This window comes from Dendrobium catenatum, unplaced genomic scaffold (assembly GCF_001605985.2).
Source record: "Dendrobium catenatum unplaced genomic scaffold, ASM160598v2 fragScaff_scaffold_1482, whole genome shotgun sequence".
Taxonomy (NCBI): domain Eukaryota; kingdom Viridiplantae; phylum Streptophyta; class Magnoliopsida; order Asparagales; family Orchidaceae; genus Dendrobium; species Dendrobium catenatum.
In genome coordinates, this window is record NW_021319944.1 from 312122 (window position 1) to 328312 (window position 16191).

General features: G+C 35.7%; 1 protein-coding gene across 1 annotated transcript in view; it reads right to left on the bottom strand.

Moving 5' to 3' along the window:
• The window catches only part of LOC110097447, a 28368-nt gene that overhangs the window by 9445 nt on the left and 2732 nt on the right, over positions 1-16191 (bottom strand). Inside the window, exons 6-11 of the mRNA XM_020823821.2 lie at positions 10812-10956; positions 9274-10618; positions 8886-9154; positions 8652-8750; positions 240-327; positions 104-156 (exon numbers count right to left, since the gene is read on the bottom strand). Of these exons, the coding sequence (XP_020679480.1) occupies positions 104-156; positions 240-327; positions 8652-8750; positions 8886-9154; positions 9274-10618; positions 10812-10956 (1999 nt within the window). The remainder of the gene's footprint in view (positions 1-103; positions 157-239; positions 328-8651; positions 8751-8885; positions 9155-9273; positions 10619-10811; positions 10957-16191) is intronic.

Genomic DNA, 16191 nt, shown 5'->3' on the forward strand with positions numbered 1-16191 from the left:
CTCCTTATAGTAAAGAAAGGATTCACAAAATTATTAATAAATAGCAAACAAAGCTAAAGAAACAGCAGATACGGTACGCATGAAATTCATATTGAAAACTCACCGGTTCATACATCACCCTCATGGAACAGTCTAACCTTGGAATAAGCAATCGGCCTACAAAAAACACACAGCTTTCGGCACTAAAAAGATATGGGCTATAATAATCGTAAAAATTTGAACCTGTGAATAAACAATACCTGATCTCGATCTCTTTAAATTTAATGATTCGGGTGTGAGAATAGATGATTTCTTCTTCTCAGATCGGGTTAATGGTGTACGTTGACCCTTGAAAAAAAAATTTAAAATAAAGAAAAAAATTAGAATAAATGCTCGTTAAACAAACTCTAAAAGCTTGTGAAATTATTAAGGTATAAAACATGAGCTATACGGTGTTATTTATAAGGTTACAAGTAAAATGCTTGCTGCCCATTAAGTACTCCATTTTTATAAGAAGATTGTAGTAAATAATAATGGTTTGAAGTACGGTTAGAATTGTACAAAACCTCTCTTTTCCCTACATATTACAAAATGCTTGAAAAATACAAAACAGCTGTCAGCGGACACCAACAGAAAGTACTGTAATTAACAAAAAACTAATATGTAGGGAAAAGAAAGAGAAAATAGGACTCAAATAGAAAATAATTATATCATCAAATAGTTACCAAATTACCACGAAATAACTTGAAAGTAATGAACAGCTTCAATTTTAAGATTCATCCAATTACTAAAGATAAATTAAAAAAAATAAAACGAGCATTCAGCATTACCAGGGACGAAGATAAGAAATTCTGATGGCCAACATATTTAATGACCATGACTGAACATTTTAAGAATTACCAGGGGGAAATCTTCAAACATGATGTAGCGAGTACCAAGAAGGAAATAACTCAAATGAGAACAGGAAATGAATATTCAAAAGCATATATTAAAATTTGCAAATTCAGAAAACACATAAAAGATGAGATCAGCTACTCATTGTTATTGCATTTTGAGAAAAACGAATGAATTCAACTAGATACATTCAAAAGCTTTTTTAGGTCATTATCAATGGCATTTTGGTTGTAAGAGAGGTGCAACTTGCAAATGGAAAACTCATTACCAACTAGCCATATTCATGTGGGCTCCGAAAATTCACACCCCAGCCTCTTTGTGACCCCTTTTTTTCTTCATTTTCGGGTCGTCAAGGAGAGTTTTAACGAGTGTTTCGAGGCAAACTTTCAAAAGGAAAATTAGGCTTTGAATTAGAAATTACCCAGAGATTTCGCCCTCATTTTGTGAGGACTTTTGATCTGAGTTCAGATTTCTTGCAAGTGCAATCCTCTATAGTTAGGGTGCGTTTGGGACGGCTACAGCTGTCGGTAAAGTAGGATATAAAATTGTTCTACATATAGCTGCTTTTTTAAATTGCTATATAGAAAGCAGTGCATCTTGTTTGGACAGTATAACTGTCAAGTTGCTGTGCTGCAGCTATGTATGAATAAATTACCTTTATAACCTCATATGTATTAAGATAATCAATTTTATTCAAATATAATTTGTTTTCAGAATTTTATGTAAACAAACTAACACTTCTAAATTAAAATCAAATTATTTTATCAAATATTATTTTAACTTACTGATAATCAATAGTGGACAGGGTTCTTTTAATAAAATTGAATTCAATTTTGTTTTAACTTACCGGTAATCAATAGTGGACAGGGTTCTGTCTGAATAATCTGCGAAGGATGCGAGCAGAAGAGAGCTAACCTAATAGAAATGCTGGGAAGATCACAGGGCAAGAAATTAGCTCTTCTAATGCAGGAGAAAGCCGTGGCAGAAGGAAGAAATGGCGATGAGAAGAAAAAAAATGAGGTAGGGGAGAGAACGTGGACGCATATAAAGGAAAGACCTCGCTGCTAGCTAGCTGAAGATGCGAAATGCTGAGTCGGGCTTCTTGCAGCTGTGCCTTCGGAGGAATAAAAGAAAAATTTAATGGTTATCGACTTCGATAGCGTACAAATGAGGTCCCGACTGCTGAGATGTGTGAGAAGAAGCGGTCGGAACTTGGCGAGGATGAAGAAGAGAACAGGGTAGCTTTTAGGTAACTGCAAGGTCATTAAGGTATTTCTCATACCTTGGAACCGCGGAACGCAGGCGAACGCGGGCGGGGGGGGTTACTTCGGACCGGAAAAGCAACCGCAGGACGTGAAAATTTTCCCAACGGAGCACGATGCGGTAACTCCAAACCACATTGTGGTTACGTTCCCAAACGCACAGCAGGGAAAAATCCGTCCCAAACGCACCCTTAATCACTCCTGGTAACGAGAGAGAACTTTTGATTAAGGCTAGTCGTAATGCAGATATGTAGTATCCAGAGTATAGTATCAGCTTGTTTAGGTATTTAAATTTGGAAATTCACCACCTTGCACTTATAGCGTATGGTGGGGGGAATGATGATAGACCCGATCAAGATCCCATAGTTCCGTCGTCTCGGGTCTTCATGGTCCCTGATCTACTTAGTGCGAGGAGTTAGTCAGCCCAACCTAGCAGAGGGCTTTGTGTCATATCGGTCATATCCTATTAATTCATTGCCCAATAAATTAACGTCATTGGGGAACATATGGGCTATGACCATGACTGTAATATAATGGTACCATTTGTCGGCAAAATCACCTAGTCAGAGGGTTCTGGTCATAATTGTTTACCTTTGGTGCGATTTTGTGGCGAAACCACTGTTTAGAGGACATGTGTCATGTCCTTACTAGCAAGAGACGGATTAAGAATGAATCATAGTGATATTCTTGACCAGACATTTGTTCTTTATGAACTGAAGTGATTTTCAGATTTGCCACCTCGACAAACTATTGTAAATGGTAGATGTGTATTTTTGTTATAAGTGTTAGACGATTTATTTCAATTTTAAATATTTTAATTTTTTGGGTGATTTTTGGGTATTTGAAATTTTTATGGGCATTTGAAAATTTGCGAAACATTTTAAAAGTTTATGGTCCCCTCCGATTGAGATTTTTCTATCAACACGGCCATCATCAGGGTTCTTATGTGCAATTTATTTTGTTGGTTAAACATTATCGACTCTGTCAACTTGCTGATAGAGGATCATGTTCGTTGTTGGCTTTATGCCTTTATTAGCGAATTTTTCTTCTTATAGATCTTGAAGTTTTAATATGAATGTATAAAACAAATATCTCAGTCGATGACGCAACCGTGTATTTGTTTGATAGTTCGAAACGTGTCGACTCCTATCCATTCAGGTAGAAGGATCTGGTTCGAACTTGGATTCATGTTTGACCAGTGCAGCATCCTTAAATGTCACGTCTGTGCATGCACCGCGCTCGTCTGAGCCCATGCGAGTAATTATACTTTAATGCATGAGGGGAGATGTTTTTTCAGTGATCAGCCATGTAAATGACCCCTGGTAATAGGTATGCAAGGTTTTGGTTCTGAAATTGGTAAACACCTGCTTGTACGAGTATTGCGGATCTGGTGGCGTTGTTTAGTAGCATGTTGGATCTCATTTGGGAATTTATAAATGCATAATGTCCACTTATATGAGTGTTGCGGACCCGATGACATTGTTTAGCAGCGCGTTGGGTCTCATTTGGAAATTTGTAAACGTTTTATTATGAGTATTGCAGATCTGGTGACGTTGTTTAGCAACGCACTGGGTCTTATTTGAGAATTTGTAAACGTCTTCTGTCTGCTTGTATGAGCGTTTCAAATCTGATGGCATTGTTTAGCAACGCGTTGGGCCTCATTTGGGAATTTGTAAACACCTCTTGTCCTATATGTGATGGGGACATCAGATTTCGACATGTGTATCATCGCCGGCGACGCAGATCAGCGGCTATGATCCAGAGCCTTTATTTCTGATTTAGTTTCAGTCTATTTTCATATGTATTTTAGTTTTTCCATTTTTGCCCCTGAGGGCATTGCTTTGCTTATGTAGCCCAGTGGGCATTTCTGTCTTTTAATTTCTTTATGTTATCCTCTTTATAAAGAGGTCTCATGTAATGGATTTGGGAGTTTTTTGGATGAAATGAAATTTACTTCTCGATCTCTTTGTGAGTTCACTCCAAGATCTCTTAGTGAGTTCGCCGGAGAAAACTAGATCTCTCCGTGAGTTCTAGTTTTCAACACTAGTTACTATTGTGGAACGTCGACTTGACTACAATTGAGGTTAGTGAGCTCGCGATCGTTGAACCCCAAGAAATTTCAAATTCGTTTCTCCCCTCCTGTTACCGCCGCCTAGCCCAAACAACTCAAGCTGCCGGCCCCTTTTCCATTCCCTTGGTGGCCGCCTCCCGCCGGCCTCAGTCCCGCCAGCCACCGGCCAGCCTCCCGCCGGCCACGTCCAAGCCATCCACCGACCAGCCGTCCCGCAGCTCCTTCCCGCCGCCCCTGTGAAATTCAGGATTTGAATTTCAAATTTCCCCTTAAGCATTTGATTACCTTCCATATTTGATTCCTAGATTTGGGCATACGTTTTAATTAAATCTTAATAGCCTTTTTTCAACTCACGTGCCTGACCTCTATTAGAGGAAGTTTTCTTTTGGAAACAAATCTGTTTTATTACAGATTTCATTCAAATCTGTCAATTACCCGTGAGCCATCCGTTACCAAAAAAAATCTCCTCTGTTTTTTTTTTCCTAGTCCAGCCGCCCCTGTAATGGCTCTTCTCTCTCTCCATAATAAATCAAATTTCTCCCCAAATTAAGCCCCTAATCTCCCCCTCTTTACCGCCCCTATTCTTCTCCTGGTTTAATTTGTTTCTCCAATTGAAACCCCCCTCAGTCTATTCGAAATCTGCAGAATTTCAAATTTCTTGCTTTCCATTGGTTTCCTTCCTCACCGTCTTCCTCCCCTCCTCCCCACCGAGCCACTTCTCTTTTGTTCTTGGGAGCGTATTGCAGCGACCACTCACTCTCACGGCTACCATGCATGGCCGACCCCGAGCTTGAGTGGGGAGTGGTATTCGACGCACACGGCAACCTCGACGTCTATCGATCGCCATTCTTCGACGCCGGATTTGAATCGGACGAAGACACTGTTGGAGACTACCTTGATCGGATTCTACCGACGCTCATTTAAGTCATTGACAAACATTATCCGGCTTCCAAGTGGATCATCGATAGTCGTCCACCCGTTCCTTCGAATCCGGCCTCCTTCCCGACGAAGAGTACTCTCAAGATCACTTGTCTACTAGTGGCGTCGCTAAGCTTGCTCACGGCCCTCTTCCGCTAACCTCCACCAAAACTATGAGTGTTAGATCTCAAGGTGAAGGATCTAGACCTTAAATTTGGGGCTTTGTTATCTCTAGCTATTCGCATTAATTTTTCTTTAGTAGTTATTTTGTAAGTTTCCGTTATCTCTACTTGTAACCAATTGCTATTGCTTAATCTATCATCGTCTAATTCTTAAACTCAACTTGACTACGCAAAAGGGTTTTAATAGCAAGGCAAAATCTTTACTTCTATTAATTTTCAAGTGCAATTCTTTTCACATCATGTAGTTTCACATCAATATGAGTGTTGCAAATCCAGTAGCGTTATCCAGCAGTGTGCTGACCTTCATCTATCATGCATGGGCAGCATGGTTTAGCTCATTTTGTTCTCTTCAACTTGTCATTTTCTTCAATACTCCACTTGTAGGAGTACACTTTTGCTTGCAAATGAGTTGTACAACAAATCAAAGGTCTACCATTGTCAACTGCAAGGGTTTTCTAAATCAGCTCGCAGGGCTTGCATTTGCTTGTGGGCGAATTACGTTGAATACAAATCTTCTAACGCCACCCTAGATGTCTTCATCTACTATATTTCTTTTTGCACGCTCGCATGGAGTTGAATGGCATTGACTGTGTGTGGGCTTCATGTACTTTGAACTTCATTGAATACATCAAATTATTATGTTTAGAGTATATTGACTTACTCCGCTTGCAGGGAATCCATATGCTTGCTTGCATGTCAACTAGCATTGACTATGAAGCGCCATTGCATTTGTTGTATATCATTCACCACTTATCATAACTAACTTTACTTATTTATGAGAATGATTGAGGCAAGCTGCTTGTAATCAGATCATGTGTTTCTCTTGATTGTTATTTGCAAGAAATTTTCACTTGGAATTAGGTTCATTATGAATTCTCTACTATTGTTCAGTCCCCTGCTTGTATTAAAAGTTGGTCATTGTCATCTATGTTTTGAGACTTATTTTCTTGCATTTCAGTTTAGACATTTTAGTTTGCATTTTAAGTTGAATTTTAGGTCCAATTCCTTGTAATTGTAAGTTTGGTTTCTTGTGGTCCATTCCAATCTTGTTCCCTGCATTTTTTTGTTTAAGTCCCCTGTGTTTTGTTCAAATCAAGTCCTATGTTCACCAAAAATTTCGGCAGTCGTTTGACGTCTCCCCTGTTCAGGGGAAAGTTATGTAGATGGGCCTTTCGGCCACGCTAGATAAAAGTGTCTACGATAGGTGTCGGGTGATAGCGCGGCCGGGGTCTTCAATCTCACCACGCTAGAGAAAGGCGTGTATGAGTCTTAAGGGTACCTATTGGAAAAATGCGGCTTTTCCCTGCAAGCACTGAGGCACGTACACAGGTACTTAAAGTTGTCCCTGTCAAGCTAGATAAAAGTGTGCACGAGGCCTACCCACCTCGCTGCAAGCACCGCATCAGATTCCCTGAAAAACGTGTATAGGTGATTTTCCAATGCGCCGCAAGCGCTGAAAAACAGGATTTTGAGTTTAGCGTGTTATACCTTTGTGCAAAGAAGCGGTGACAATGGCGAAGATGTCAGCGAAGGTACGCACACAAATCTCCTTTTCTTTTTTTTCTCTTTTTTCATTCATTTTTTTCTTTTTTATAATAATAATTAATTATTATTAGTAGTAATAATATATAAGAGATGAGGATGCTTAGGTGGATGAGTGGCTTTACCCTTAGAGAAAGGGTACGAAATGAGCATATACATGAAAAGGTTGGAGTAACTCCAGTGGAAGATAAGATTAGAGAGAGCCACTTTAGATGGTTTGGCACATTAAACGGAGGCCTTCTGATGACCTGTTTAGGAAAGTTTAGGTATTAGATTTGACTTATGTTAAAAAATGTAGAGGTAGACCTAAAAAGACTTGGTTAGAAAATATTGGAAATAGTCTTTCTTTATTAGATTTAAATGAGAATTTGACTTTTAACATGATACAATGATGAAAAAGGATTCATGTAACCGACCCCCAGAGTGAGACAAATGCTTGATGTTGTTGTAGTTGTAGTAATAATATAGAAGGGAGGGGGAATGGGTTGATTGTGGGAGAGGTGATGTTGATTTGGAGCTCAGCTCGTGTGGACAGGAGGTATGAAGAAGTGGATTGAGGGTAGGAAGATCAGAGGAAGAAGGTCGAATGAGGTGCGGCTGTAACCTGCAGGGATCGGAGGTTGGGATTTTAGCTAGGTGTGGGATCGAGAGCTTGCAGTTGGTTCAGTTGCTTGTGGACGGACATGGAGGGAATGATCGAGCTGTGGAATTGTGAGGTAGGCTGTAGCGGCTTATGGATTGGGAGAGGCATGGCTTCAACTATGTGAAGTCCAAACACAGTGAGGGCTGATATGCGATTAAGGATGTGAGGAAAGGCATATCATGCCTTATAGTGGAGATTCGGCTAGGTCGATGTGGGGTTGGAAGTCGGTCGAGTATATGGTGGAGTTCGGAACTAGCTTCAGTTGACTGGGTCGGAGGTGGAGAGGAAACGGGTGAATCGAGAGGTCTTGCGGGTTGGATCGCGGCTTGAAGGGATCAATCAAGGTGTCCGGTTGAGGTCGCAAGCGGAGGCTTAAAACTGGGTTTGGAACTAGGAGCTAGGTCGACAGGTATAAGTCAGGGATAGAGAGGAAGGGGATGGATGGGGGATCGACAAAACTAGGTCGGCAGAGGATCAAAGAAGGGATGTGATCGAGAGCCTGAAGTTGACGGGCTGTGCGACTAAGGCTTCGAATGGGAGTTTTGTGTCTTCGAGCGCGGAAGTAAAAAACCAAAGGCTTTGTTTGTCGTCGTTTTAACAACGACAGCAGGTAAGCTTGAGGCGAGCGTGAAGAGGCAGTTAGATGGCGAATTGCAAGGCATGGGTATTATTATAGCAGGCAGCAGATACAGGTATAATTTATGCAGGATTTGAGCAAGTATTTTTTTATTATCTCTCTCTCTCTCTCTCTCTTTTTCTTTTTTCTTTTTTCTTTTTTTCTCTGATGTGGGAGGTCAACAATCCATGTCAATTAAATTAAAGACAAATCATGACAAAGGAATTATGTTTATGAAATATCAGGTCACCAACTCTACTGTTTAGAATAATATTGAAATGGAACTATTAACTCTACTTGTACATGAAATATTACAAATTCAACAGCAGAATGCAGTAATGACACCAATCCAGAAAGGCAAATTTCAAAAGGTAAACATGTAACCAATTTTTTTACTGGGAAAAAAATCAGAAAGAAAATATACAATTAATATTCTACAGGGAAAAAAATCAAAAGGTAAACATATGATTAATATTCTACGCACAAAAAATGTCAGGGGAATATATATATAACTAGAAAAGTTGTGATCATATGTATGACCTACATCTGTATAGCTAGATACCCAAACAGTTTTGTATCCAATTGAATGAGATGCTTTATCTTTAGTCTGTTGTGTCTCTGTTGAAGCATCAATATGTTTTGCCTGTCAAGACATCAAATGCAACAGAAGATTAAGGTCCACATTAGTGATGTCATCTATAGTATTTGATAAATTAACAGGTCAAACTTGGGAACAAAAGAGGGAGAAACTATCAAATATAAGAGTAGACCAACTTACAACTTCAGAATTTTTTCTCATTGTGGAAGATTTATCAGATATGGGAGTTAGAGGAATTGCTTTTGGTCTTGAAATGGAAGCAGAAGAGACCAATATATTTTCTTCAAAACTAGTACCAGACGACTGATTTCTGGAGCCATTTTTCTCAGCTTTTGTTCTGCTTCTAGCAGTTTGATTATCTTTCTTTCTCCCAGTGCACCTTAACATCTTTTTGTCCATGGTTTGTGAAGTTACTGCTTTAGAATTTGCAGGGGTTTCTTCAACTAGTCCTGCAATACAATCAGATGTGAAAGTTTCTTATCATTTAAACTTTGCCCCAAAAATGCTGTTGAGGCAGAATCATCACAACAGCCATATTTGAAAGATGAGTTAGAGTTTGGGGTAAAACCTAAATGTGTATTAAAAGAATGCTTATGAACATCTTGATTTTCTTCTGACAACACCCCAGCTGAAGGAACAAGAATGTTAGATGTTGGAGACAAAGGGCTCCCTTTTAACATAGTATAATTAGGCCGACTTCTTGCACTAATTTTAGATCCATCAGGTGATAAGTTAGCATGGTTCATATTATTAGTCTCATTAAGAAACTGAGAATAATCTTGAAATTCTCCATGAACATTTTCAAGTTTTAGCAACACTAATTTCTCACTTTTTCTAACAGGTTTAGCTAAGGATTTGGCACATTTCTGAGCTTCTACATAATGATTTGGAGACGAGGAGCCATCTTTCACTAATGTGTCAATAGGCTGACTTGCGCAAGTTTTAGATCTATCAAGTATCAAGTTAGCACAGTTCATATCATTGGTCCCCTTAAGGAATTGAGGACTATCTTGAAATTCTCCGTGAACATCTTCAAGGTTGTTTGATGGCATTAATCTTAAACTTCTTCTAACAGGCTTACTTGTGAGCTTGGCATACTTTTGATCTTCTCCATGATTTTCTACATTTGATAATACTGATCTTACTTTTTTTGGCCTTCTAGTTGAACATATATCATTCTTCTCATCTTTTTCCTGAGCAATTTCCTCTTTCTGATGGCCTTTACCAGCTACAGAGTCCGACAAATTACTAGTGCTGCAAGTTCCCACACATTCATCATGGTGACCTTTTGATACTACATGCCCATTGCATTTCTCTTCTGGGAGTCCGTCTAAATGTAAATCAACTGAAGGGCACCCTACTCCTGATGTATGAAGTCCTTCAGTACAGCTAGCTTCACGTTTTTCAGAAGCATTGTCAACAGGAGTATGGCCAGTTTCACAATAATTGTAAACAGAATGAGCATCTCTCAAATTAGTTCCATGAGTCTCATCATCCTGAAACCGGTAAATAGTATGAGCATCTCTCATATTAGCTCCACAACTCTCATCATTTTGCAGCTGATTATTATCACAAATACTTCTCTCTGGTAAATGATGGGAACTTCTGTCCACAAAAGGCATGTGCACAGGACTAGAAGTTGACACCCAGGTTGCAAATTTCAGTATAGCCTCCCGAAGTCTTGTACCAGAAGCACGAGCAGAAGTATTAGAGGTAGACGAAACGTTTTCAGGGATAATGTTCTTCGATTTAACAGGAAATCCAAATGGTGCATTTTCAAGAGAATCCTTACAACACCCAGCACCTCTAGAGGGAATTAAAGGAATTTCAGCATGCGAGGATTTGTCCCTAGAAGAGTCACTAGCATAATCGGTCCAGGTTGTAGGGAAACCAATCAAGAAAGTTTTACAAGCCTGTACGAGTTTTGGTATTCAGTGTAAAGGATATGTATAAAAAAAACTCCAATTTTCAATGCAAAAATAGAAAATGACCACGATACCACATTGATCCCACATTCTGAAATGTTTTTCAATTCTTTTGTTCCAAATTTCTCTCCATGCTGCCAGGACATAAAGTTCACTGAAATAGGTAAAAAGATCTACAAACCTCAAAAGGAAACCCATTATCAAGAGTGCGTTTTTTGTTAATAAATCCCTCGATCCTTATGGTAATCCCATCAGCTGTCTCAAGAGTATAGGCATCATGGCGTTTGATAATAGGGGAAGAATCAAAGATTCTCATAGCTTTCCCCCTGAAGGGCAGAGGCAAGTTTCAAATTGGAGAAAGCATAACATAAAGTTACTGAAAAAAAGCATAGCACAGAAACACTTAAGTTCAAGTCATGCAATGAAATGTCTCAGAGATAAAGGCAACTTCCAATACCTAGAAAACACACCACAATCATAAAAAGTTTGCAACTTCCAATACTTTCAAAAAGTACCACAATCATAAAAAGACAAAGTCCTTCAGCAACTTTCAGCATTCAACAACCATACCATAACCATAAAAAATAAATAAAAATTTTGAGACATGTACTACAGGCTTTGTTAGCCTTTTTTTTTTCCTTCTTGGTGTTCTGACGTGTTGCGAGGTAAAGTGGGTGAGAGAATATTGGTAAAATCATGTAAAATTTGACGTCTAGAGTGTTTGTAAGACTACAATTGCTTGGTAAGAAAATAATTTTTGCACTTATATGAATTGATTGAAAAGCCAAAATGTATATTTGATGTACAACTAATTGTAACCAACACAGTCTTTGAAACTCATACTATATCATTTTTAAACCAAATCAATCACACAATTATCCAATAACAAATGTCAGAGCAACTAATATAAAAAAAAATTTAAAATGTAACTGAATCAAACTTTGTGCTTGTAAAAGGAGAAAAACTCTCCCAAAAGCAAGTCTCTCATTTGATCTAGGATTTGATTTTCGAAGGATTTGATTCTCAGAAGTAGAAAGAATAGCGCGCTCAATCAGAACTAAATTTGGATTACAAAAAAAAAACATAATGTTTTTTTACAAGCAAAAGCCCAATATTTATAATAGCAATTCAACTGAATTTCCCAAATAAAAAAATGATCATCGTCAAAGCCAATAAATCTCGCACAAACCATAATGGTCCAACATAACCTCACTTAAAAATCCATTAAAATCCCACAAGGAAGCAACTTGTAAAACATGATTGTAACAAAAGCATTCACAAGAAATGCACCGTAAGTGGGCAGAGATGGTAAAGAATTGGAGAGATGAGATTTCTTGAATCAGCATCAATCTTAATTTTATATAATTATAATATACTATTCTAATCTTAATTAGTATATGATTAATTAAATAATTTATTGATTCATTCATTAGATAAAAAAGCTAAAAATCAAATTAATGCTTTTCTGAGAAGCTATCTAAACATGCATTCCAAGGATTTGTTTAGTTGCAAGTAAGTTGAATTGAGATGTTTTCTAAATGCGATTTAGAGTAAATTCAACGCATTTGAAAAAAAAAAATTTACGGTCAACTTTTTGTGATGGGCTAGGACATTATAATCAACCTTGCAAATTCCTCTATCGGTTGCATCCTAAGAAGGCATAGATTGTAATGTGAGCGAAGACTCAAAATTATCGACAGCTTGTTTCTCTTTGCCCAAGGAAGTCATCTGAGCCTACAGAGCTTTGTCACTACGGAGATTAACCTGCACAACTTCTTCAAATGAAGAAACAGGAGGAATATCTACCTATGCCTCAGCCATCCCCAATTATCTTCTTTTGAACTTTCAAAATCCAATATTTCAACTTTGATAGACGATAGTAACGGGTGTACCCTAAAAGCTAATAGCAAGGCCATTACTATCAGAAAAGTATTCATGAGATTCTTTAAGTTCATTAATATCACTTTGTTTCAAGAATTGCTATGAGTTAATTTATTTTAAGTCATTTTCATCATCCTCATTTATAATGGACAAGGCATACACAGAATCCTTCTTAGCTAATCCTCCTAAGAGGGACAAAATAAGTCATATAATGTAAGCGACATGAAAGGCTTAACTGCCCCATCGGCAAAAATTACAATCTTTTTAATTAGAATTTTATTTTTACTCTCCTCCCTTTCTTGAACCATAAAACCCCGATTGACATGAGTTTTCTTAAGCTCCTATGTTGGAGTCATCTCTAGGTCGTCTTCGGATATTAAATCAACATGAGCTCCCTAAGAAATCATGAAAGAAGAATGATAGGCTTTGATGAGTAATTCTTTGATGAACAAGAAGAGGCAATGTCATATTCATCAGCTAAATCAAATACAATGGTTTTTGAGCTCCCTAAGATACCAAAAGAGAAGAATGATAGGCTTTGTTAAGTAATTATTTGATGAACGGAATGAGGCTATATCCTATTCATCATCTAAATCAGATATAATGGATTCATAAAAATAAGATTTTTGAAAATTTCTATTTTATAATCAAAACATAAACAAAGATAATAACATATTATCTCGAAATATAAAAATGATGTCTTATAATGGATTAAAAATATATACTTTAATGAAATGTCTATGTTTCAGAAGATTTTCCTCTATCTTATAGAAATAAGATAGGGTTTATTTTATTATGAGGCACAGTCTTTTTAATTACAATTTTATTTTTACTCTCCTCCCTCTCTTGAACTATAAGACCTAGATTGACTTGAGTTTCCTTAAGCTCCTAAGCTAGAGTAATATGTAGGCCATCTTTCAGTACTGCTAAATCAACCTGAATGAGTTTCTCAACTCCCTAGGATACCTGAAGAGAATAATGATAGGCTTTGTTAAGTAATTACTTGATGAACGAGGCAAGGATATATCATATTCATCATCTAAATCAAATATAATGGATTCAAAAATTTAAAAAAAAAAAGGTTTTTGAAAATTTCTAATTTATCATCAAATACAACAAAGATAATAACATATTGTCTCGAAAAACAAAATTGATATTCTATAATGGATTAAAAAATGAGATTTTAATAAAATGTATGTATTTCTAAAGATTTTACTCTTATCTTATAGAAATAAGATATGGTTTATTTTATTCAGTGATACATATTCCCCATAAAGGCAAGCTCTTATAGTTAATTACATCCTAAAAGAGACGAGTCTTTTAAAAATACTCTCAATTAAAATAGTGACAATTTTTTTAATTTTAAAGTTGAAGATGAGGATTAGAATTTTGGAATTTTTAAAAAGATATGAGCTCATTTGGAACATTTCTTTCTAGAAGTCAATGGATGAATAATATGGAGTACTAGGATTCTGAGAAGTTCTAAAATATTTCAATCTATGCTATCTTGGGCTATAGCATTTTAAAACAAAGATTTATTACTTGATTTGACATTTTATTATAATCAAAAGTTGAGATTTATATTCATTAATCACAAGATTAGGAGAATGCCCAGAAGGTAAGAATTTAAGATATGAATATCAACCTCGAATCCTGAAACTAAGATGAGCACTACATAATAGTAACTTGAACCTATTATAATAAAATGCAAAAAGTCAAAAATAGTGAAGTGAGACTTATATTTGTGACTTTGGAAAGAGTTTAGAAAGGCCCAACACTTTTAGACTTAAATCTTGTTCGCAATGAAATGCCACCTAAACTCTACCTAAATGATTTAAAATCATGATCTCAGTCGTATAAAATGCAATATAAGTTAGGATGTTATTTAATTTTAGAATTTAAGACTGACATCTAGATATCCTAAAATGGCCTTTAGATTTATTAATGTTATTTTATGCTCTTAAAGCTAAATGCAATTAAAATTTTATTTTTAATTGGTTATTATGTAATTCATGTAGTTAAACACAATAATCAGTATGATTTTAAAATTTAAAAAATACTTACAACAACAACATCAAGTATTTATCTCACTATATGGGATAATATATGAATCATTTTTATTCATTGTGTCCTGTTAAGAGTCAAACTCTCATTTAATCTTAAAACAATAATATGAACAAATCAAGGTTGAATAAATAAATAAATATAAATAAATAATCTAAAACTTAAGAAATTTACTTAAAATTCAAAAAAATCTCAAATAGAGAATCAAAAATAAATAAAATCATAAAAAAATAATAAACTAAAAAGATTCTTCAATAAATACCCAGTTCTTACGCTCAAATTTAACAAATTACTTAATAGATTTAGAAATTAAGACATTCATTAAAAATTTAAATAAATGAAAATAAAAATGAAATAAATTCCTGTGAACTTCTAAAGTTATAACAAAAAATAATTTGCATCGAGTTAAGTAATATTAGATCAAAACTATTTTTTTTTCTTTATAAAGTTTTTTTAAATCTAAATTAAAAAAGTAAATATTAAAAAATTAAATTGAAACCACCCCCAAATAAAAATTAAACAAATCTAAAATTTCAAAAAAAAAATTCAAACCGACAATATTAAAAATCAAATCTAAATTGTCACCCACGCAACCTAGCACACAAATTAGTTTATTTGCTAAAGACAACCTACCCTAATTCTATGTTAAGGTCATTGTAGTGATTTGAATTTTGTTATGATTGAATGATTTTGGTTTATGTGCAAATGTTTTGAATATTGATTGCTCTCAGTTGTGATGGATCATCAGATGCCAATGGTTAAGAGCGTTCATGATATTTATTACTAATAAAACTTTCTGCAAGCATGCATGCTTATGTAGGGTTATTAAAAAGAATAGGGGTTAATATTTCTTAAACTTAATACTACTAAGTTTTCAATAGGTGTTTATAAATAAAACTTACATAGCCTCTCAAAATTAAAAAGCATGGTCAAAGAAACAGGTTGCTCAATTATTGGGCAAATGTTAAACACAGAGTAATGAATGTATATTACAATGTTTAAATATAAATTGCTTTGCTAACTTGCTTCTTTTCTATTTTTAAATGTAAATTTAAATTTATAAAATATGAAAGAGAAATGAAATTTTTCATCTTAAGAAAAAAGAGATCAAAAGAATGAATTTTTTAAAGGTGATGTCTTTTCAAAATATTTTGAAGGATAGTCATCGTTGAAAATTTTGAAAAATCTCATGCAATGACCTGCATCATTTTAGGAGTAGAATTTGAACTATAATTTAAAGGCATTATAAGATTGTTTATTTCTATGAATAGTTTGTAACTAAGTGACACTTGTCATTATGAACTTTATTTTTTACTTTCATTTATTTATTTTATTATGATTGAGTGAGTGATTTTTTTACATTAATTGTGCTTTAAAGATACATGGTTTTCCTGAGCTTCTTTTATGCGTGCAATTTGCTTGGATATTTTTTTTAGGCTCTTAGAAAATAAACAATTTCTATTCATTAATAAAAAAACCTCTAAATAACATAGGAACATAAATGATTAGAAGGACATAAATGACGTCCGACCAAGCCCACATGCTACCAATGTGGTTGTCGGAGCCGTCACTCAAATAACAAGATTAGCATTGATACCCAATTTAAAAGCTTGAAA